The sequence below is a fragment of the Kwoniella bestiolae genome, chromosome 3 (genome assembly GCF_000512585.2).
Source record: "Kwoniella bestiolae CBS 10118 chromosome 3, complete sequence".
NCBI classification, from domain to species: Eukaryota; Fungi; Basidiomycota; class Tremellomycetes; order Tremellales; family Cryptococcaceae; genus Kwoniella; species Kwoniella bestiolae.
In genome coordinates, this window is record NC_089243.1 from 2,275,860 (window position 1) to 2,297,881 (window position 22,022).

At 48.5% G+C, this 22,022-nt stretch overlaps 10 protein-coding genes across 10 annotated transcripts; 4 read left to right on the forward strand and 6 right to left on the reverse strand.

Annotated features, from left to right (window-relative positions):
- Positions 1 to 505: 505 nt before the first annotated feature.
- Positions 506 to 2,068, forward strand: I302_105557 (chlorophyll synthesis pathway protein BchC; the record flags this gene model as incomplete). Its single annotated transcript, XM_019195416.1, has 8 exons — positions 506 to 639; positions 692 to 752; positions 805 to 827; positions 895 to 909; positions 959 to 1,156; positions 1,212 to 1,283; positions 1,348 to 1,717; positions 1,790 to 2,068. The coding sequence occupies 8 exons, from the start codon at positions 506 to 508 to the stop codon at positions 2,066 to 2,068; spliced, it is 1,152 nt and encodes a 383-aa protein (XP_019043129.1).
- A 499-nt stretch (positions 2,069 to 2,567) lies between these two features.
- On the reverse strand, positions 2,568 to 4,412 carry I302_105558 (uncharacterized protein; the record flags this gene model as incomplete). Its single annotated transcript, XM_019195417.1, has 4 exons — positions 2,568 to 3,515; positions 3,576 to 3,906; positions 3,963 to 4,150; positions 4,278 to 4,412. 4 exons carry the CDS (start codon positions 4,410 to 4,412, stop codon positions 2,568 to 2,570), a joined length of 1,602 nt encoding a protein of 533 aa, XP_019043130.1.
- A 361-nt stretch (positions 4,413 to 4,773) lies between these two features.
- On the forward strand, positions 4,774 to 6,770 carry I302_105559 (uncharacterized protein; the record flags this gene model as incomplete). The annotated part of the gene is made up of 9 exons (XM_065870107.1): positions 4,774 to 4,863; positions 4,910 to 5,043; positions 5,094 to 5,214; positions 5,284 to 5,644; positions 5,693 to 5,947; positions 6,000 to 6,073; positions 6,133 to 6,178; positions 6,238 to 6,297; positions 6,355 to 6,770. The coding sequence occupies 9 exons, from the start codon at positions 4,774 to 4,776 to the stop codon at positions 6,768 to 6,770; spliced, it is 1,557 nt and encodes a 518-aa protein (XP_065726179.1).
- Positions 6,771 to 6,870: 100 nt separating this feature from the next.
- Positions 6,871 to 8,149, reverse strand: I302_105560 (uncharacterized protein; the record flags this gene model as incomplete). The annotated part of the gene is made up of 7 exons (XM_019195419.1): positions 6,871 to 7,095; positions 7,163 to 7,242; positions 7,307 to 7,402; positions 7,510 to 7,575; positions 7,640 to 7,801; positions 7,873 to 7,966; positions 8,030 to 8,149. The coding sequence occupies 7 exons, from the start codon at positions 8,147 to 8,149 to the stop codon at positions 6,871 to 6,873; spliced, it is 843 nt and encodes a 280-aa protein (XP_019043132.1).
- Positions 8,150 to 9,295: 1,146 nt separating this feature from the next.
- Positions 9,296 to 9,979, forward strand: I302_105561 (uncharacterized protein; the record flags this gene model as incomplete). Its single annotated transcript, XM_019195420.1, has 4 exons — positions 9,296 to 9,354; positions 9,418 to 9,492; positions 9,549 to 9,605; positions 9,670 to 9,979. 4 exons carry the CDS (start codon positions 9,296 to 9,298, stop codon positions 9,977 to 9,979), a joined length of 501 nt encoding a protein of 166 aa, XP_019043133.1.
- A 431-nt stretch (positions 9,980 to 10,410) lies between these two features.
- Positions 10,411 to 12,337, reverse strand: I302_105562 (uncharacterized protein; the record flags this gene model as incomplete). The annotated part of the gene is made up of 7 exons (XM_019195421.1): positions 10,411 to 10,656; positions 10,713 to 10,853; positions 10,919 to 11,182; positions 11,241 to 11,825; positions 11,891 to 11,999; positions 12,068 to 12,094; positions 12,156 to 12,337. The coding sequence occupies 7 exons, from the start codon at positions 12,335 to 12,337 to the stop codon at positions 10,411 to 10,413; spliced, it is 1,554 nt and encodes a 517-aa protein (XP_019043134.1).
- A 1,085-nt stretch (positions 12,338 to 13,422) lies between these two features.
- On the reverse strand, positions 13,423 to 15,279 carry I302_105563 (uncharacterized protein; the record flags this gene model as incomplete). Its single annotated transcript, XM_065870108.1, has 8 exons — positions 13,423 to 13,507; positions 13,593 to 13,750; positions 13,826 to 14,206; positions 14,261 to 14,391; positions 14,450 to 14,741; positions 14,818 to 14,891; positions 14,945 to 15,156; positions 15,236 to 15,279. The coding sequence occupies 8 exons, from the start codon at positions 15,277 to 15,279 to the stop codon at positions 13,423 to 13,425; spliced, it is 1,377 nt and encodes a 458-aa protein (XP_065726180.1).
- An 809-nt stretch (positions 15,280 to 16,088) lies between these two features.
- On the reverse strand, positions 16,089 to 17,667 carry I302_105564 (uncharacterized protein; the record flags this gene model as incomplete). Its single annotated transcript, XM_019195423.1, has 5 exons — positions 16,089 to 16,210; positions 16,283 to 16,301; positions 16,368 to 16,626; positions 16,686 to 17,181; positions 17,232 to 17,667. 5 exons carry the CDS (start codon positions 17,665 to 17,667, stop codon positions 16,089 to 16,091), a joined length of 1,332 nt encoding a protein of 443 aa, XP_019043136.1.
- A 698-nt stretch (positions 17,668 to 18,365) lies between these two features.
- I302_105565 (uncharacterized protein) lies at positions 18,366 to 21,079 on the forward strand (the record flags this gene model as incomplete). Its single annotated transcript, XM_019195424.1, has 10 exons — positions 18,366 to 18,391; positions 18,447 to 18,480; positions 18,557 to 18,890; positions 18,949 to 19,093; positions 19,158 to 19,549; positions 19,606 to 19,627; positions 19,706 to 19,962; positions 20,054 to 20,346; positions 20,417 to 20,958; positions 21,025 to 21,079. 10 exons carry the CDS (start codon positions 18,366 to 18,368, stop codon positions 21,077 to 21,079), a joined length of 2,100 nt encoding a protein of 699 aa, XP_019043137.1.
- A 169-nt stretch (positions 21,080 to 21,248) lies between these two features.
- On the reverse strand, positions 21,249 to 21,852 carry I302_105566 (uncharacterized protein; the record flags this gene model as incomplete). Its single annotated transcript, XM_019195425.1, has 4 exons — positions 21,249 to 21,410; positions 21,486 to 21,500; positions 21,586 to 21,641; positions 21,720 to 21,852. The coding sequence occupies 4 exons, from the start codon at positions 21,850 to 21,852 to the stop codon at positions 21,249 to 21,251; spliced, it is 366 nt and encodes a 121-aa protein (XP_019043138.1).
- Positions 21,853 to 22,022: the final 170 nt, after the last annotated feature.

Here is a 22,022-nt window from a genome sequence, read left to right on the forward strand (position 1 = left end):
TCAATTCATTTTCGCATCGCATCTCCCATCTTTTTTCAACCAAACATCTCCACTTCTAAGATACTGCTACTCATCATCAGATGGATGCTACAGAGACACGTGTCATTCAGTCCAGACTCCCACTTCGCGACATCATGGACTACTTTACCAGCATGCATGCATCCAGCCAAACTAGCCATACCTGTACATGGATAGCTCTTCACTTGTGCTCCCGCCCTAAACAAACTTGGTTCTGTGTAGGTCACCCGCCCTAACATCGGCTAATGAATTCATTCTCGGAAATCACTCAATCAGCCGGCGGAGTTGTCACTGGAAGTTAGTTGATCATCTCCCTTCTTGGCTCTGTCTCTTTCCCCGGATCTACAATCCAATTATTGGAGACCCACTCATTGCCAGCACTACCTGATAAGATCAGTCACCGATTTGCTATAAGGATAATGCACTCAAGACTCGGGAGCCCACCCCCAAGGTGTCTGAACCAACGTAATCCAGCATATCCAACATCATGTCCCCCGTTGCACTCGCCCAAGCTCCCACGACTGTCGAATCTGATCCTGCTCTCGTCAAGGTCTTGCCGACATTCTCGCGAGACGTCATCACAAAGCCAAATCTAGCTCTATGGGTGACGAGGGATCACAAGTGGGTGTAGTTGTGAGCACTGCTGGAAACCTCTGACTTGTGCTGTGATCAGGATATATCAGAAGGAGGAACCTTATCCATCATGCGGGCCGGATGAGTGTGTTGTACACGTCGTGAGTGCAGATTGAGATTTTGAGTCGACACACGCTAATTGAGTACTCTTAGAAAGCAACAGGTATCTGCGGATCGTGAGTTTACTGTCATCTCAACATTGATAATCGTAGGCTCACTATGGAGGGCTGGTGTGTATCGTAGGGAGATCCATTTCTGGTGAGTCCAGTCTTCTACAGTAATATTTTAGGCTGACTTTGCGGTATAGGAAGAGTGGTAGAATCGGCGATTGCTGTGTCACTCACGATATCATCCTCGGACATGAATCTAGTGGTCAGATTTTAGAGATTGGAGCAAACGTCAAAGAGTTGCAGGTGGGGGATCGAGTATCCATAGAACCTGGGGTATCGTGTTGGGAGTGTGACATGTGTATACGGGGAAGGTACAACCTGTGTCCTAAAGTCAAGTAAGTGAATCAACTCTTCTTGGTACTTATGTGACACTGACAAGTATTAATCTAGATTCTCCGGCACACCACCATCTGATGGTACGATGCGACGCTTTGTTGCGCATCCTGCGAGGTTCCTTCATAAGTAAGCCTTCTAGTACTCTCTACGAACAGCTCACGCTCATTCATCCTGCTGACACATTGATCAGGATCCCCGATACGATGTCATTTGCCACTGCTGCGTTGATTGAGCCATTATCCGTAGCTTACAACGCTGTTCGACGAGCCTCGCCATACCTTGGTCAGCCTGTTGTCATCTGCGGAGCAGGTCCGATCGGTCTTGCTACCGCTCTCTGTGCTAGGGCTGCGGGTGCTTCACCCATTGTCATTACCGACTTGGAGCAAAACAGATTGGATCAAGTTGAAGCTATGGGGTTCAATCGAACCTTAAAGATTGACCTCAGCTGGGATAGATTGACGACAGCCGCAAAAATTCGTGAGGTCATGGGGACGGACTGCCTTCCACAGATCGCTTTCGAGGCCACAGGAGCTGCGTCGAGTATCAATTCGGCCTGCTACGTGAGTCATCCCCTCGACCTGAGTTGCATTCCCACTTATGCCTTTACTGATTGTGATTTATCTATGACGCAGGCCCTCGAAGACGGTGGTACCTTGCTGCAGATTGGCTGTGGTAAACCTGAAATCGAGATCCCTCTCATGTCAATGGGTTTCAGGGAGGTCAACATCATTACATCGTTCCGATACCAGCAGTCGTGGCCTGTCGTCATTCGTCTCGTAGCGGAAGGTGTCCTTGGTGATGTCGATGGACTCATTACACATACTTTCCCTGTTGAGCAGACGATCGACGCGTTTGAGACTTGCGCTGATAGGTCAAAATTGGCAATCAAGGTTCAGATCGTTGATGAGTAGTGCTTTGTTTTGTGGATGAGCTGGATTGTAGTGTTCTGTTAATCTCTCTTCTTGGGGTTGCTGCCATGCATTTTGTGCTTCTCTGCCAGAAAACATCGTTGTATTGTATTCCCAAAGTTGGGTACAGGTCTCGCTTGCGTGCATTTCAAGCTCGCAGTTGACCATAAATGTCTACATGCATCGGGCGATAGAAGGCAAAAGATCTGACCATTTGCAGAGATATATTACATGGTGAGACGATTGCCTTGTACTTCACCGCTGCTACCATGTATAATCGGCACCAACATTCACCGTTGATTTGTTACGCCATTATTGGAAAGGGCGACAGATACATGGGGTTCTTATCAAACATGAATTTTCAGTCCACTACATAAAAATTTTCCGGACTACATTTCGCACCATCCAAAGAGACCTTGAATTGACATCGACCACCTCTTACTCCTACCCACACCCTGACCTCTCGTCCCATCGACCCCTCATGTGGATTAACGGAGTCAAGTTAACCCAAAGAAGCTTCGTGTCTTCGGTTTCCCACCTCTTCGTGATAGACGCTTCCTTCCTTCTCCTCATGACCGTGCGGGTTCTGAGCAGCACGTTCAGCCTTGAGGGCAGTGAGATCGTACGAAGCGAATTTACGAGCAGAAACATTCGCTTCGTAAAGCATATCGAGCTCTTCGAGAGTTCTTCCTTTGAGCTCTGGAATGAAGAAGTAAGCGAAGATGATAGCGGCTACGGAGAAACCACCGAAGATGTAAGTGATTTGACCTTGAAGGTTACCGTATTGAGCTCCCTGAATGTATGGAACAACGAGATTGTTGATCAAGCCGACCGCGTATCCGGACCAGGCAGCGACTGCAAGAGTCTTGGCACGCAGCTGTTGACTACTGATCTCGGCCGCGATGGTCCAAGGAAGAGCACCCCAAGTAGGAGAGTAGGTCAATACCCAGATGAAGATGGCGGCAAGGGTAAGACTTCCCAGAGAGCCAGTTGGCTTATTGTTGGTAGCGGTAGCGACAGCCGCCATGATGAACATGCAGGATCCCATGAAGCAAGCACCGACGAGAGCCATAGGTCGTCGACCAACTCTGTCAGGAAGATAGAAACCGAGGAATGTGATGACCAATTTACCAGTGTACAGGGCAACGAGAAGCTCATAGGTATTGGTGAATCCCAAGTTGAGCATGGTGATGTTCAGATAGTTGTTGGTGAAGGAGATACCTTGACCTTGTTGAAGACAGAGCATACCACAGGCAACCAAGGTACGTCGCAGATCTTGTCCTCGGAACAATTGAAGCCATCCAAGCCTGGATTGGTTCGCACGCTCATGCTCGAGAGAGTCCTTGACTTCTTGAAGCTGATCGTGCAGCTCGTCATCGGTGGGCTTCCTCCCTCGAAGACGTCGAAGCTGGAAGAAAGCGTCTTCGATTCGGCCTTTACCTACAAGCCACTGTATATGAAGACTCGTTGTAAGCGAGCTTTCAGTATGGGAGCAGTCCAAACCACTTACCCGAGGTGATTCAGGCAAGAATGGTGTCACGATGAGAATAATGATAGGGAAAAGGAACTGAAGGCCGATGGGGACCAGCCACACGGAAGAGTTCATCTTGGCATGTACGCCAAACATGACAATGTTGGCCAAGAGAGTACCAGTATTGTTGAAGACCGTATAGGCGTTTGTCAAAGCACCTCTGATTCGGTGAGGAGCGCATTCGGATTGGTACACACCGGTGACCGCCGAAGCGATGCCGACCGACGAATTGACAATGATTTTACCAGCAACCAGCATCCAAAAGCTGGATTTGATCGTCGAACAAGCCATGATAACGGATCCGACGATGCTAGACTGGCTCATGAGCATGGTTTACAGTCGATTCCACTGGGACCTCGTACTCACGCAATGACAGCAAGGGACATGAACGATGCTTTTCGCCCGTATCGTTCGTTGATGAATGGTGCAATCATACAACCGATCATGATACCCGCAGTTCCAAGAGCGGTACCTGCACTTTGATCATTCGCATTCATCCACTTGATTCGGACGCCGTTTTCGAGTTTGGTACCACTTCCGAAGGTCAAGTTGAACTATATAAATAAATTTGGTTGTCAGTTTAAACATTGCCTCGAGCGATCACCGATATTTTTTTTTTTTTTTTTTTATTTATTTTTTTTCTTTCTCTCGGAGATCACAGAGATCATAGAAAGCTCTCACATGTCTCGATCCCATTACCCCTCCCCACCAGTTATTATCGTATCCAAAGGTGAATGCTCCCATAGACGAGAACACCGATGCGAAAAGGAGCACCGGAGTCATGTCCTGATACAGAGCTGTTCGTTTGAAACCCATGGTGCGCAAGACGGTTGATGATTTGGAGAAGGATGGGGTTCAAGGAGGCCCTGTGGAGACCCGACGATATATATATATCGAGCGTAAAGTGCTTGGAGGAAAGTGTTATCATGCCAGAGATCGGATTTCATGTTCGGGTAAACCCATGTCCGTGGCTGTCCCGGAAGTTACTGATTTCCGGTAGGCTATTGCGGCAGTTGCTTTCAAGCGCCAAGCATGATCGGAACGACCGGACCTGGAAGGTCCGAAGCAGGCTGATGGCCTTGTCACACTTTCCTATGCATCAATAATACATAAGTCTAAGCACAAGGATCAGCAAAGTTACCGAACTTCACGAGAGACTGGACAAAATCCACGCAAGATGGTACGATCCGCTGAACATATCGCAAGGTCCAAAGCTCTGGAGATACGGGTGCATCCTGACGGAAGATACTTGGTTTCGGGCGGGAAGGTGAGCCTTAGTATCACGATGACAGCGCTGATCAGAGTAGAATGAGCCGTTCTTCTGGCAAGCAGACACTGCATGGGAGATCTTCCACAGACTGGACGAAGATGAGGTCAAGCTGTATCTGAACAAGAGAGCAAAGCAAGGGTTCAACGTTATCTTTGGGGTTTTGTTCGCCGAGCATGGGTGAGTGCATTGCGGGGGTTCGCAGGAAGCACCTGATGTTATATCATTAGTGGATCGACATTGCCCAATCGGCAAGGAGAGTGGCCATTTCATCCCAAAGATCCAGACGCCAAGGAATACTATCCAGATGTGTTCAGACCCAACGAGAAGTACTTTGAGTTTGTGGACTTTGTGAGTCATACTCTATGTCCCGGCGCTCAATCAACGTGCCGATGACTGAAATCTGTACCTCCTCGATAGGTCATCAACTACGCCGCTAGTGTCGGCATCCGAGTCGCTATCCAGCCAGTATGGGGCAACTACGTAGCCGGCATCTATCACAGGATAGAACACTACTTCGACAACGTTGATGCGGCTTTGGCTTTTGGCAAATACTGTGGACAGAGGTACCCATTCCTCCCTTACTTGAACGGTGGGGATACTCAACGATACTGGTTCGACGATGCCGTTTTTAATGCAAGAGCGGGCAAACCAACACGAGCACCTCATGTCAAGATCATCGACTACGGACCGGTCTTCGAAGCATTCGCAGATGGTATCGTCGCTGGAGAATCTTCACATAGAACGGATGGGTCTCAGCCGTTCATCACTTTCCACCCAAGTGAGTGAGGGTAAATGAGAAACAAGGACTCGCTAACTTCCCCTTCAGCTGCCAGTTGGCTACCGGATACACCTGAACCCTATGCTTCCCATCTGTTCCCCCATTCCAAATGGCTCACCATAGACGCCATCCAATCCGGGCATAGTTGCGCTCTCAAATATCCTCCCCTGACTGATCCAAGTATCGGCACTCTCCATTTCTTCCTCGCCCAAAACAGCGTTGATCACGTGAGGGAGATGTACGCGACATCCACTCGGGATGGAACCTTGCGACCGGTCATTGATCTAGAGGGGCATTATGAGAGTGGGTGTGTGCTCTTTGCGGACGGTGACTGTCTTCTAACGTGCTGAATTAGGTACACATTACGACTTCAAACCGGAGAGGGACCAGTGGAAAGCTAGCAACATCCGCCAAGGAGCGTGGCAGGCGGTGAGTGAGGGCGTATGACGAAGACGAGAGAAGTGAGAGTGCTCATGGATTGGGAACAGATGTTCGCGGGGGCTGCGGGTGTGACATATGGTGTCAACTCGGTCTGTGAGTGGTTCAACGTCCTCTCACGCTGGTGGATATGATGCTTACCTGTTCATTCGAAGGGCAAATGAACAACCTCAACTCCAAATCCCACCCACCTATCCCACATCACACAGTATCAGGTGAGTCGACAACGCCAATGTATGAAACCCGTAAAAGCTGACTCACGAGCTCTGCAGCCGCCAACTGGTACGACGAACTCGACCTTCCCGGTGCTACCTACGTTGGAAACATCACCAGATGGTTCTTGTCCCGACCATCCTACTTCAGCAGGATCCCCGACCAATCCATCCTTATTTCTGACACGTTCGACCGACCTGTACCCGATGACGATTACGACGGAAAAGATGCGAAGTTGATATCAGCTACTAGAGATAGTAACGGGAAATGGCTAGCAGTATATACGCCGGTGGGACATGAGTTTAAAGTGGATACTTCGAGCTTGAACGGTGACACGCTGAGTGCGGTGTGGTACGATCCGAGAAGTGACAAAGAGATATCCGCTGGTAGCGTTGAGAGCGGGCGAGTCGTGGCTCGTCCCCCGTCTAGTGGTAAGGATGATCACGACTGGGTGTACTATGTGGCAGCCGTATAGAGATTGTTTAACTATACACAATGCATGTACGAGAACCCATCGTGGCAAAGGAGATTTGACGATTCATTTCATGCTCTACGTCAACGCATCAAGCTTATCTTCACAATGGCCCTTTGTGATCCACAGTAGTTCGTCGATGCAGAGAGATGTCATCTGCTGACAGATTGGGTTGTGAGTGAAGCTGTAGCGGGTCAGGGCCGCCGCTGTACCGCAATTTTCCGCTTCTTCGACTTTTGAACATCAATAATCCCCAATAATACGCTAAGCCCAAGGCTAAGGCAGCCACCGCGAGAGCCACCACAGCTCCAATCCAGCCCGCAGCAAGCTGAATGGCAGATAGAAGTTCAGTCAACGTTGAAGACATCATAGGATCACTCATAAGTGCAACTCACAGGACCGACTTTGCCAGATGAAGCAGCGACTGTCACTGTCGTTACAACACTGCTCGTGGGGGAAGCATCTGAATCACTCCCTACACGCAATGATGATAAGCCTCCCTTCGGCAGCGTTGCTCGGAACGGAATGCTGCCACTTACATATGGTACTGGTATTCGTGCAGGTATAGGCCGGAGCTTCGTAATCATGCGCTGATATCAGCTCGATGTCCGCACATTGGTACAGCTTGGAGCCCGCTGTCAAAAACATCCAAATCAGTTACATTCGCTAACCACTATGGTTTGCCAAGTCTTTGAGAAGAAACCCGGCTAACTTCATAGTGCAGCAAAAATATCGAGCTCACAATTGTCCTCAGTGGCATATGCGATTTGCAGAGTAATTTTATCTCCAAGTGTCAGGCCATGATCCGCTACAAACGGTAACGGTCATTTAAGCGCTCGAGCGAAAAGTGTCATCTTGCGATGTTCACTTACTGAAATCAGGTAATGGGAAGCAGGTGTCACCAGCGGTAAGACCTGTCATTGCCATTCCCAGATTCTCAAAGTCTGACTGATCCTTTGGATCCTTTGAGTTAGCGAAGTTTACTTGAATATTTTCCACTTTAGTTTGCGAAAGAAGATAAAGATTCCCGCCATCTAAGCGATGTCACTTGCTTCAGCTTGAGCACCAACGCATCGCCTTCACCGCCTCCGCCCAGGCTACTCACTTAGAGGGATGTAATCCCTAGTCGCACTGACTTCGGCGACTCCACAGGGTCGGGTACCCGATGAAGTAGCGTTGTAGGATCTCGGAGCAGGAAACTGCGAAAGTTGATCAGTTTCCGAGACGATAAAAGTGGTCTTCAAGGGAATCACAACACTCACAATGAAGCCCAAGGCACCTGGGGACGCATATGTGTCTCTTCGAATCACATGTGCCGCAGCGTTTGAGGAGGACAGGACGGCTGTCAAAGCAGTCAGGCCGGGCGAATTACTGTTGGACATGATCTTTTGACGAGCCGCAACCTTTTTGTTTCGTGTTTTTTCACTTTCGCAGAAGTCCAACTCTTGGAAAATCTGCTAACCTACCGCTTTACACATATAAGGAAGAAATTGCGCGGCTCTAGACGAGCTGAATCTATGACAAGGACTTTGTCTTGGTGTGCTGTATACAGCAACCGTATACACCTGCGTCCAGGAAGTCTCTCGTTCCCGAAACCTACGTCCTCTAATTTCGAAGATTCATCCATTCATGTCTCGTACTTCGCGAAGCGAGGCATATTCGCATCTAGTCGATCGGCCGACGTTATCTGATAAGGCATGGGATCGTCTTACGGATTGGGCGGCTCAACATGCGCAGCAAGGGCAAGGCACAACCACATTCCGAGTGCATGGCACCTTTGAGTGGTCTGAATTGCAGATTGTGACTCCATTGTATGAAATAAAAGCCGCAAGCGTAAACACCCCACCTGGTCTGCATGGAAGCGATAAACCTTCTAATTCCAAGGCGCAGAATTCTTCGACGACAATTCGAGGTGCGGCGACTTGATGAGCGGCGACTTTCGCCCATACCCTTCCTCGTTTTTAGGTCGAAATCAAAATTCCCGGCGGCCTTTCACGGATTAGTTATGCCTCGTGAGGCCATGTCTCTGAGCTTTCAAGAAAATTTGGCAGCCATAGAGTATCTGCTATTATCTGATAGCCACTCGAAGACCCTGACTTTCTTCTACAGAAAAGACGATTGATCGGATATTCGCTTCATCACAGATCGGAGGCTCTCGCAGCGGCTCATATGTATGTCTGTAGAGCCTCAGTAGAAAGCCAAGCCGGCGGATGGACTACTTTTAGCCTTCTGCCGGCCGACTTCAGAGTTGAAATGTAGCTTGATTGTATGAATGCGCTCCGATGACCTTGTGGGAAACAACCGACACCCCTACATCACCTTGCATGAACAGACGAGACGTCAAGCGATGTTCCTCGGCCGATGTGGTAACCCCCCATCCAGTCAGCGTTGATCTGCTTCAAAGTTGCAGACCCCCAAAAAACATATAAAAGACCATATGAAAGTCGATGACAACTGACCTCAGGTGTCTCATCTCCAAGCCCCCTTCTTCAATCTACACCGGCTCTCTGCAGATACAAATAACCAAAATGAAGTTCGCACTCGCGCTTTCCGTCGTTTTCGGTATGACGGTCGCTCTGGCTCAAAAGTAAGTCCGGTCATGGTGTCTGGGCCCACAGCATCAGTTGTCTAATTTTGATTGCGAATCCAGCTCTACCCTGTCTACATGCCAGCAATCGTGTGCGGATTCCACATTGGCCTCTAACAGTACTTGCGGATCTTCATTGTGAGTCTCAGGGATCGTTAGCCGAAATTGCCTACTAGGCTGATAGAAAGCATCAGCACCGCCTGCGCTTGTGACAACATTTTCGTTCAGAACGTTAAGATCTGTTTGTATCAGTGGGTGTCTCTACAGCAAGCTCATTACACCTCTGGTGCACATATGCTAATTTGGTCCTAATAGAGGCTCATGCTCTTCCGACGTAGCCACTTGGTTCGATCTTGCCACTGCGGCTTGTGAATCATCTGGCCAAGACGCCAACTATACTTCTACACACTCATCAAACTACACCTATTCTGAGTCTGCCGGCGCCAGCTCAACCGCTCCAGGTTCCTCGGCAAAAGCTGCTTCATCCGCTGCTACCTCTGCTGTCGCCTCTGCTGCTGCCTCTTCATCTGGAAGTACAAGTGGAGCCTTCGAACAATACGGTGTCATGGGGACCGCTGCATTGACCATTGCCGGTGCAGTTGTAGGCAGTATCGCACTTCTCTAATTAGATGAACTAGCGGGTTATGATTTATCCGAGATAGGCTTCTCTGACTATTCTGGTGATGTTCGAGAATATGGGATCTTTGATTATGACGAAGACATGGAGGATCGACAATTTGAGTCTTCTCTGAGATAACGTTTATGCATCTAGTTCTACAGCCAAAAAAGATTGTTACCCGAAGACCGCACTTCCACTCAAGCGGAATCGCCTCCTATCTTTCCGATCAGTCGGTCCAACTGCCATCTGATTGAGACTTCGGGGCGCTGCATCGGAGGAATGCGAAGATCGCAGGTAGACAGCATCCAAAATCCAATACATGGTTCAATTCATTGAGTACAATTCCTCATCAAACGTCGAAGAACGTGATTCTTCGGTCTGCAATTCATAGTTGATCTCCACAAGATACTCAGGTCAAACTTCAAGTTCTTTCACGCCTATTTGGTAGACATTGGCATTCCTTGCCACCTACGGATCGATCTGCCTTTCATGATAAAAAGCCCACAAATTATTGCACCGATTCCAGCAGCAAGGGCCCCCTGGATGATGTACTCAGACAAGAAGTCATGTTCCTCGCCCCAGTCATACACAAAGAAAGCAATTGCGAAACCCCACATCGACTTGAAGAAAACAAACACAGCCTGTGTGTCCATTGATCGGGAGAGGTAGCCCTCCAGAACGTACTGTTGAGATCCTAAAGAGTCAGTCATACTTTAGACAGATGTGGCATGTCACTCACGGTTTGCAACAATCCTGTAGCAGCGGAAAGACAGAAGAAGAACAGACCACCCCCAAAGAGGTAGGCAATCCAGTGGAGTTGCAGTTTGACCACTAGGCCCACAATGAGGCACCCAACAAACATGAACGGGAGGATCGGAAGCTGAAGGATGAGAGATATCAGCCTGATTCCTGAACTTGACATCTCAGACAATCGTAGATACCCACAAGTGCCCATAAACGGTGTTCGGGCTCTCGGTGACCCTTTTTCTTCTCCATATATGATACGACCTTGTCTCCCACGATACCTCCCGACCATTTACCTAGAACACCTCCAAAACCAAAAGCTAAAAACGCAGCTCCCAAAGGGTTGAGCTCGAAATTGTAAGGGGGCTTTTCGAACTTTTGAGGCATGACAATGGTTATTCCAACGGACCAAGCAAAAATTGATCCATAGTAGATGGATGGGATGACAATGGTCAAGTACCGAGCCTTTCCGTAGAACTGTCAGCGATTGTATTCTCCAGTGACGGCAGATTATCTCACTTACCATCAGAATAGGTGAAAGGGATATTGCCAGGTATTCTTTCGGTCTTTTCCAGGGCATCCAAGCAGCGCCTACGTGCCCGTTTCGTGTAGTAAAGCTGTGATGGGTCTCTTCAACATGTTCAGTGATAGCCTTGCTATCATAGTCCTTCCCGTCTGAAGAGACTTGTTGAAGCTCTGAGCCGGTGTTGGTGAGAGCCACTCCCATAGGTGTTTCTTCCGTTTCGATCCAAAGCGTTTCAGGAACGATAAAAAAGAAGGCTGCAAGCTGCACGACAGCGAGACCCAAGATAAGCCAGAAAAGGACTCTCCAAGTTGTATTCTCAACAATGAGTCCACAGAAGATCGGTCCAATAGCCGGAGCGATTACCACAGCCACAGCGAACATAGACATCTTGGAACCTCGAACCTCTTTGACGAAAATATCCCCGACTGTAGCAGGAGGCACCGTTTGAGAGAATGACGAGGTGATACCAGCGAAGACCCTAGCGATGGCAAAGACGATATATGTGTTTGAGAGCGCCATCCAGATGACACATGGTATGAAGAACAAAGACCCGAGCAGGTACACTGGTCTTCTGCCCATTGTCTGCATCATTTGACTTAGGGATCAGCACCCCTTCTACCAGCCATAAGCAAACATGAGTAGCTTACCTTTGAGAGTGGATTCCAGAATAAAGGCCCTACAGCCACACCCAGAAGGTTATAGCCGATGGTGTTAGGGATTTTCCCAGGAGATACGCCAAAGGCTTTGCCTAAAGTTCTGTGAGATGATCTTATAAGTAAGACTAGGCTACAGATCAAAAGAGAAGGGAGACGAGGGATGCTCACGGGAATGCCACTTGTATGATCGCAACGCTATGGATGCCCACATGAGTCAGTGTCGTTTGCGTTTTCGCTCGTTGATGTCACGACCTACCTGAAATTCGCAAGGAAACCACTGTAGCTGAGGGTCAAGAGAATGAAGAATTTTCTCCATCTACCGAGTGCATTGATGGGGTGATTGTCTGGAAGACTGGGATCTTTCCCATCTCGTATGTAAGACGCCAACTGACCCTCTTGTATTCCATTTTCGAGACCAGCTTCAATTTGATTAGTCATTGTGTTACAGGCTGGCTGAATCGTTCCAGTGATTCTGTTAGTAAGTCTCTTTGGGACCGGGAGCTCTTTATGTGGGTTATTGGAGGTCAGGTCAGAGATACAAAGCAGTATTGCGTTTAGGTGACCTATGCGGTCTTCTCAAGGTGTCTGCTGAGCCAATTACTGATTTTCCCGCTACAGGCCAATCGCAGCCAGCTGACTGCGAAGACGAAGTGCACCTAGTCCTTCAAAGGTCATGCGACGCCGATCACACGTTTGGCATTCCCCGCAATGAGTTACGTTCGAATATGGGACTCCGGAAGCAACGCATGCAGTTGGTAAGAAATCACCGCCATTCCCCGCAATCCATCACTGCGGCGTTACAGTATCTCGGGTTCATTCAATCATGTGACTTATACAGTGTTAAGAAGGCTACAAGGGATATTCTGCCGGTGCATCAGGTGTGGAGTGGATTATTACGATCTAATAGGAGGTTGTCGTGTATTGGTGATCATAGGTCAATGGCCGTTGTCGAAGGCTCAGTGACCGGGAACTTTTTCGCCGCGCGATTTGCGAGGCACAGTGCGATTAATAGCTAGGTGACGTGAGATAAGGTGAACGGCTGTCTTCGAAAAACTCACAAGGGGGGCATGTCCCCTATGAGAGCGATGGTACAGCGAAGCTCGCTCATCAATCAACCTGTACGGGCAAATAGGACACAGTCCGGCGTTCGTGAGACGATGACCGGGCAATGTTTGGCTTTACTCCTATGCGTTAAAGGGTACACATGGTTTTGATGGCGATTGGCGTCAACCTGCTCTATTGATCTCCCTCTCACGATCCACTGTATACCGCAGAGGCTTTCTTTGAAGGAACTTAGCCCACAGGGGATTGTAGAGGTGGAGTTCCAAAGGTGGCAGGTACTGCGCTATTGCAATTTACAACAAGCAGATGCTTATCGCAGCCACCGCACAAAGGATTTGCTTGCTAGGTGCCAGACAGTGCAGGGGTGATTCACATCCAGCGAACATTCCAGCAATCGAAAGGGAAACATTCTGGTGAACAATACATATACACATCGATGAGACCGTACAATCACAATGCTATCACAATGCTGTCTTAAGTAATTCGTCGAATTTTTCATCTGCCTCCTTAGCGCAATCGTGAGCATACAAGATCCTCTGGGTCGTCCTGATGGGCAAAAACCTTATTAGCGTACTGTTCAGGATGCGATCATAGTCATACGAGTACCATCTCCAATCTCTCAAAAACCCACTGATCGATCGCCTTATCTGGGTTTTCACCTCCTTCCCTCTCGGCAGTTCTGAATGCTGAATCTCGTGCTTCTTGTGCTGCACCACTGCTCAAATGAAGGCCTTTACCATTATTGGCAGCGGTGAGAACAGCCCAATCTGCTCGAGGTTTTCGAAGAGCCTGTCAGACTTGATTGGTCAATCTCAACATTCGGAGGAAATGACCGGGTGTGAGGGAAAAGCACATCACATTCACCTGATACACAAGCAAGGCCCTGTGGATGTCGTCCTTAGACCTGATCTTCCCGAGAACTACCCCTAGTACTGCAGCATCTTCGACGGCTTGGGCGGCACCTTGGGCTAGATGGGGTAAGGTTGGATGACAGGCATCACCAACCAGAGCAGTATTTCCGTCTACCCAATGCGAAAGTGGAGCATGTACTCTTAATTTCCACTCTAGAACATCACCTTCCGGTACAAGCTTCAACAGCTTTTGAACACGAGGGCAGAAATCTGAAAACATATCTAACATTTCTTGTTTCGATCCCGAAGCTGTCCACGTGTCGGCTTCAACAAAACGTCGGTCAGGGTGAGCTGATGACATGTTAAATAGATCGTGGGAGGCAATCGGATAAGCCTGAGGAAGTATTAGTTGTGATTTTAATTTTCTGTCATCGATATCCAGACTTACGATGATATGTCGTCTCTCGCCGATCCATCGGTAAGAGTGCGATCCGGTGAAGAAGGGCAACAATTCTGGATCTTCATTGATCATGGACCGTTTGACTATAATTCGATAGGCAGCTTGACCAGTGTCTTCGACTACAACCCGCCTAAAAGGTCAGACAGAAACCCTAGTAATTGTACTGGTCAAGCTCACCGTGATCAGCCTCTCCTTTTCTCGCCAGCATGGCTGTTCTGGCCTTACTCTTGACCCCGTCTGCTGCCAAGATCAGATCGGCTTCCACCCAATGTCCTTCCGACTCTGTCGTATCGCCATTGGCTTGACTTTCCACCCCCTCTGTAGGTCGCCCGGAAGCTCTCCCTTTTACCCTAAATTTGCTATTTTCAAAATCCCAATCCGTGACTTGTTGACCCAGGTGAAGCTCCACAACGCCAGAGTTTGTTGCGCCGGTGACCAGGCTCTTTTGCAATGCTGACCTGTGCACTACCTGTAAAAGAGATCAATTCAGCAGATCAATCTACGGTCGTGCAAAGCCTCCGGGAGTGTTGAACATTCATACTTACGTAGAACGGATACCCGAATTCTTTCTCGATATACTCGAAGTTTACACTAGTCAACACTTCATCCCGCGCACAATCTGGGGCTGAAAATCAGCTTTGATCAACAAGCTGCCAAAAAAAAGACACTTGCTCAGTACACTCGCACCATCAAGTGCGACTGCTTCTGATCTTGCTATGTCGAGTACTCCCCACCGATCGAGGATCCTTGAGAGATTAGGAGTGATATTGATACCAGCTCCTACTTCTCCGATCTCCCTAGCAGATTCCCACACGTGGAGGTTTGTGAATCCTTGCTTAGCGAGCGCCAATGCGCAGCCCATGCCACCCATGCCCGCTCCGACACTGTGCATATGTCAATTAGTTCTTGCAGCAGTCGTATTGACAGTCTCATTCTGCCCATCTCTAGGACCACCTCACTCACATATGGATGCGCAATTCGTTCTTTAGATCTGGGTTCAGCGACATGTTGGTAAATGTTACGACAATCTACTTCTGCTCAACTTGAGTTTGGACTTATAGCAACGATGCTGAAAAACGACGTTCGTCTTTCAAACATTCAGCTTCTTGCTAAGATAGATCTATCTTGCTGATTTAGGAATACATTCTCCAGATTCAATGGTAAACGATTAGATGTATGGATGCCATTCGGACCAAAGCATAAGATCGCCGCATCGGGCGCCCCATGTGTTCCTGAGCGGCATCTCGAGCGTCTATTGCGGGGTATTGACGACTAGACGGCAATCACAAGAACAACGTTGCGGGCGGAAGTCACCTGATGTGAGACTATACTTGGGGTAAGATGCAAAGGCTATCATCACCTGTGGAATCTAAATGTACCGGCCAACGAATTCACGCAAGACAGAGATATCATTCCAACAGATCCCCGCTGGCAAATAACGAATCCGCGGTCCAGCGGTTCGGTGAGAAGCGCCTTCACAGCAGGAGGTCCAGTATGACCGCAAACGGCCTACGTCGGCCGTACAGCTTTCCATCTATACGCAGATACGTGACTCTGTAGTCCAAAGAAAGCTGAACGGTAGACCAAAAATCCCGACTTCAAGTCGAAAGTCATCACGAAGTTGCCAGGACCAAGGTTTCCCTCCCTCAATCAAAGGCCACAAGTTTCCGCATATCGTACCCGGCAGATCCTTTGACATGGACAGCTCATTGTGACCTGACGTGTACGATGTCGGGGGTGTTGGCCACCCATCCAATGCATAGTCAAGCAAGAAGCCTGATCACAATATATAACAGGGTATCACCAGCTTAATAGCTTACTTTTTGTTTTGCTCTAAATTCCATTGTTCTATCAACGCTTTACCGTAATCCTCACAATTGGGTAAACGATTGACTGTATGAATGTGACATTTGGCAGGGGTTGTGTTTGTGAGGAAAACTACGGGCGAAGTAGGCGATCAGTTGTAGACCGACACAGCTTCTGGTAATATCATGCAATCGAAGCACTTACTCCCACAATGAAAGTCAAACTATCCAGGCACTACGGTCAGCTCTAGTGGAAACCGTCTGAGAGATAACGGGAACTAGCTACTCACCTCGCAGAACGTGACTGGTGAGTGAATACGGAAGTAGTAAGGATCACCCAGGCCAAACTTTCCAATCCAAGCAAAATAGGTCTGATCTTCAAAACTCCGTACGCGTTCCATTTTGTACTTGAGCGGTATTTCGGGCAAGTAAGTGTTGAACGCTCGAATGATAGCATATATCTCTTCTTTTTGGTCCGGAGTGAATCGGGAGATAGGGCATCCTTCAAATGGTACGACGCGATTGTCTTGGTGTGCTCCGCCTAGATGTCTGTGCTCGGCCGGAAAATTAGCACTACATGATCTGCTCCATGGCGATACGGTACCCACCGCTCATCGAAAGGGTTCCAACGATCGTCTGCAAGACCATGTTGACAGTCCATGCCTTCATTGAGCTGAGCTAGTTTTTGATTTTCAGGAGATAGATCTCTCATCAATTTCAAACCTCTAACTTCTTCCTGACTAAACAACCTCAATCCCGCGTGTTCGCCAACATCGATTCTATCGGGTTCCGCACCCATGAAGGTAGGCCCAATGACCATTCGGGGACCGACGAAGCAAACGGCTAGACACAGATGATGACCAAAGAAAGAGTAACCCCATGGTTTGGTTACACTTGGGAGTCTTTCGTTCTCCGGTAAGAACAATCTAAAATTGTAGGAATGTTTGTTCAACACCAATGGTCCGTTGACCAGCTCTCCTAGAAAATGATTGGTCAAAGTGCAACCAAGCGCTTTGTGGTAGCCATCAGCTGACAAAGATGCCTTGAGGACACCGTGAACGAGGTCCTGGATCTCTTGACTCGTTTCGTCCATTCTAATCCCACCTGCAAAGTAACCCATCTTGAGTGCTCGTCCTTGTATATGTGATGCTCACCTTCATTGACATACAGCTCTGGATTAGACCAGGCTCTGAATTCGTCGTCGTTTTGGACATCTCCTTTGATGACATCTGATTTCAGCTCTTCCGGCAAGGCTTCCAGTAGAGTCTCCACAGCCTTTACCGTCTCTTCCACTGGAGCACCCTCATCCCGTTCGTATCGAAGGATAGATGGATCTGGATTGCCGTCTGACGAGAAACCTTTGTACGGTCTTTCGATATTCCTGATATCCAATCTATTGATCAACCATGCTGGGGCCGGCACCTCTCGGCGAGATTCACACCAAGATTGAGAGGTATGATATGTAATTCCAGCGATACGAGGGTGATCAGGTTTTGGTAATATGTCACGGAATGAAACAGTCGCATCAGTTCGCGGAGTTGCTGGATCGTCGTGGAGGATGAAGCCTGAGTTTACGGGCGCGTGGGTCATGATGTGTCGAGTTGACGCAACGATGTATCGCTTCGAGAGAAAGGGAGGTGATCTTAGGACGATACAATCGGGAACGCCCCGGCCCAAATATGCACGATCCATCACGACTTTGCTCTTAGCAAACCATTCTGCTGTAACCACGAATGGAGTCACGGCCGCGGGGCGCCATTAACATGGAAGGATGGCGGTGCTCCTGGTGAAAACACCGCAACCGGGGACTAAAGATCTTTATGGTCTCCACGGGCCTCTAGCCGTATGTAGCCGGGCTTTTCCCAGCAGTCAGATGTGCTATACATTTCGACAAGCAGTGTATTACGAGTCCTCGCTGCGTGCTTGACGCATACGGTACCTAACGCTATGTGGGAAGGAGCGCGTCAGCTGATTAAAGAGAAAAGATATATAGGCAAACGCAGCAGGTCCAACGTGGAAAGTAGTGTATACTCAACGCCTCAAAGGGACAGAGTTGGGAGAACGGACATGTCCGCACAAAGAGCATAGGTTACAAACCATGCGATCGCTAGAGTACAACGTCAATATCGCATGCATCATGGGGGTTATTGCTTTTCATTTTCACCTTGTATCTTGCCTTCTTCTACGTCGTTAATACCCACTCGATCGACCCTCATAGCATTGTACGTGTCACATGGCCAGTAGGTATGGACATCACGCATAGTGATCATGAGGATTCAGTAAGACCAATGACAGCTGAGTCGACTTCATCAGCGTGAGCAGCGGTTTTACTTCCTACTTGATAGCCATGACTGACAATCCCTCTTTAGCAAGATAAGTTGTCTCGCTTGTCGTGCAGCCAAAGTGAGTGATATGCTGCACTCGAGTGCTCACATTGATATCTTCGCCTGCGGCTGACCGAATAGCCTACGACACTTAGCGAAAATGTCACACGTCGGATACCCATTCTCCATGCCGACGATGTAACAGTCATAACCTAACGTGCGAATATACGAAGCATCAACGTGGTCGTAGGAAGAAGTCTTCTCTCACAGGATCAGCGAATCCGTCTGGGAAGCGTGGCTCACTTAAAGAAGGCAGAAGTAATGCAGAAGCTTCTGGAAGCGGGTTGAATAGGTCGTACATCGCGGCAGATCCGATGAATGAACCATATCACAATGTCACTTCGAGGGATCACGATATGGACTCAGAAGCAGCAGAGAAGCTAAGCATACACTTTTCACACGTTATTCCGAAAGAAGGGGACTCTTCACGTGTGTAGAAGCGAAGCGAACACCTGAGAAGTGGACAAGACTGACCCACCATCTTTAGCTTTTATAGCTGGCGAATCCACACATTATCCCGATCCCTCTCCCGGTGACAATCCACTCCTTCTGCAGCAACTTCAGTCCACATGTCCTGATCCTGTCAAAGCTGGTCTATTGAGTGAGGCTGATGCTTATGAGCTATTCAATTTGTTAGTACTTTTGTCCGTGTTTGCCTCACTGCCTAAACGCTGATGTTCAACTGTGTTCTTCCAGCTATTTTGATCATCTCAATGTCATCCTGGCCATCCTAGACCCTCATCTCCACACACCTACCTACTGTATTCGTCATTCAGCATTGCTTTTCACTTCCGTCCTGACCGTGACGGCTAAAGTCGTTCGGCCGAAAGTCTACGCCAAATGTATGATGCTCGCCAATAAGCTGGTCGGACAAGCTATAGAGTTTGGGCTGTGTTCGGTAGAGGTTGTTCAAGCTTTGAACTTGCTTCATCATTGGAAGAAGTCAGACGATCACACAAGTTGGCGGAGAATCGGATATGCTATTCGTATGGCTCAAGAATTACGGTTAGACATAAGGGGGGCACGACCGTTGGCGAAGGAAGAGCTGAAGGCGAGAGAGACGCTGAATCGAGAAAGGGCTTGGTTCAGTGAGCTGCGACTTTTCATCGCCCTGCCTAGCATGCTGGCTGACCCGCTCGCGAAGATCTGGTCATTGCCGATTACCAGTGAGCTTTTGATGCTAAAACAGAGCCCAAAGCGTCCACTTAGATCGCTGACGCTCAAGTATCTGAACTGTTCTACAGCCTCGCTATACACCATTCGTTGCCCCGAATGATCCACACGCAAGATGTGGCCGACCCAGGTGACTGGGTGGCAGAGCATGCACAATTGCAAACCCCGGGAGAGTCATCTCTCGGGCCTCTAGTGACCTTCAGCAGGATGTGCAGGCTTTATGCGGATAGTCTCGGCGCTGTGGACCGGGAGTCGGGCAACATGAGGACCCTCAATTGGTTAGAACTCGAGTTGAAAAGGTGGAGAGGGAGGTGGCTGGAGGACAACAGTGAGATAATATCCATGAACATCTGCCTCCCCATGATCCTCTCGCCTATAAATCAATTTACAAGGAGATACTCATAGAAGTTCGGCGTTAGATCAAAATCACTTTGCTCAATCGCAGATCTCCACCTTTCGTCTCTGCGACGCATATTTCCGTTTCCACATTGCCGAATATCGCTTGCTTTTCATGGCCCGCCATGGCGATCACAAAAATAGGATTGACCTTCAAAAACCCAACGCTCTCTCGTTTGCGTTCTCGGACTGTATAGAGACGGCTTTGGGTGTCGCTGTCGTTTTGCAGAACGATTTGGCACCATACGGTTATTTGTCCCACTGTTTCTATCTAACCTGGGTCGCGATGGCCGTCACTGCAATATGGCTTGTGAAAGTGAGTCCGATTTTCCACCATGTCCCTTGGTCAAGCGCTCGTAAGGACGCTGATTGGATTCCGACAACAGAATATTGCGCCGATGTATCAAGAAGATCGAGCCAAGGTGATCCGCACATTATCGGAGGTCCAGTTCTCCACTGAGGAAGCTTCCCGATCTTCGGATGACATGGCTGCTTATACTCATCGACTACTCAAGCATCTGTTGAATAGCATCTCACCAGAATGGCAGTTGGCCTCTTTTCTGACTGAACCCGCGTCACAAAATCCCCCAATGCGAACGATGCCCGAGCCTGTCCCCATCACAGCTGAATCAATCACATCAGATATAGCAAATTGGGAACTTTCCAGTACTCAAGAGATCATCCAAGGCTGTCTGTGGAACCAAACTCAACAGTACGACAATTCACATTCGCTTGCGAATATGGCCGGCTTGAGCAATGATCCTTCTTCTCACGCCCGATCTCAATCTGACCCTCAATTGGATCGATCATCACAGCGACCACATCTACCACAACAGCAACCCCAGCATCAGCATCCACCTCAGCAGATCGACGCTGCAATTGCCAGCAATTTAGAATTGCTGTTCCCCGCTGATGATGACGAGTTCTGGTGAGTGAAGTTTGAAGTGATCATCCGATGTGCCTACATGTATATTGGCTGATCGTTCAAACGTAGGAAACATCTGTTCCCTTCTACAGAAGTGGGGAATAATATTGCATCATTAGGTTAGCGATGAATCGTGTACTCATTTTATTGGCCGGGCTCAGATTGGAAGTACAGCGTATCAAACGGGGGAATAGGGAAAGAAGAACAAAGCAATCTTGAACAAATTCCGAAAGCGTGACTTGTTACTTGAGTCGGCATTAAATCCATACATGTCAGATGCAAGTCAGAACCGTTCAGTTCTGAGCCATGATATCATCTATTCTTTCCATCAGGTATTTCACAATCCCATCGGGTCCGACTTGCACTTGCAATCCAGTGGGAATCCCGTGCGTTTTGATCCCGGGGATCGTTTCTCTAGCGATTCTCTGTATTTCTTCCTGTTGTTCTGGAGTCCACTACAAGAACGGATACTCTTTCATCAGTCCTCAGGCTGTCCATGCGTAGGAAGCTGTGAATACTTGTAGACTTACCATGGAAGCGCAGAACTGATGAGCAAAATGGTCAATCAGACATTTAGCTGCCCTGTTTTCGCATCTGCATGGTGAAAAAGGTGTAATGAGCAACACTCACTAAGATATTTGGAGGTGGTTGGACAGATTCCAGAAGAGGCTTGACACCTTCGATAGCTGTAGAGTACGGGATGATGGATCCGCAAGTTACCTTTGAGTGATCCGATGGGTTGTATGACGACACATGCTACTCACTAGTGGTGTTCCCAGCGTGAACAATGTTATATCGATCCTTTACATTCTCGATCACGGCACCGATCACTTTTTTGGCTCTATCAGGTGCAGTATTGACTGATACCAGATTGACTGGGACGGACTGAGAGGTCATTGTATGCCCAATTATACAATTGATCAGTTGCTGATTGTTTGCGTTTCTCCACGGCCTTTGTGTGAAAGCCCTTGAGAGCATAGAAGAGAGGCGGTCGATTATCGAACGAGGCTGATTGTAACGATAATACTCATCAATCTCCAGAACGTATTCATCTGACGCATAAGTAT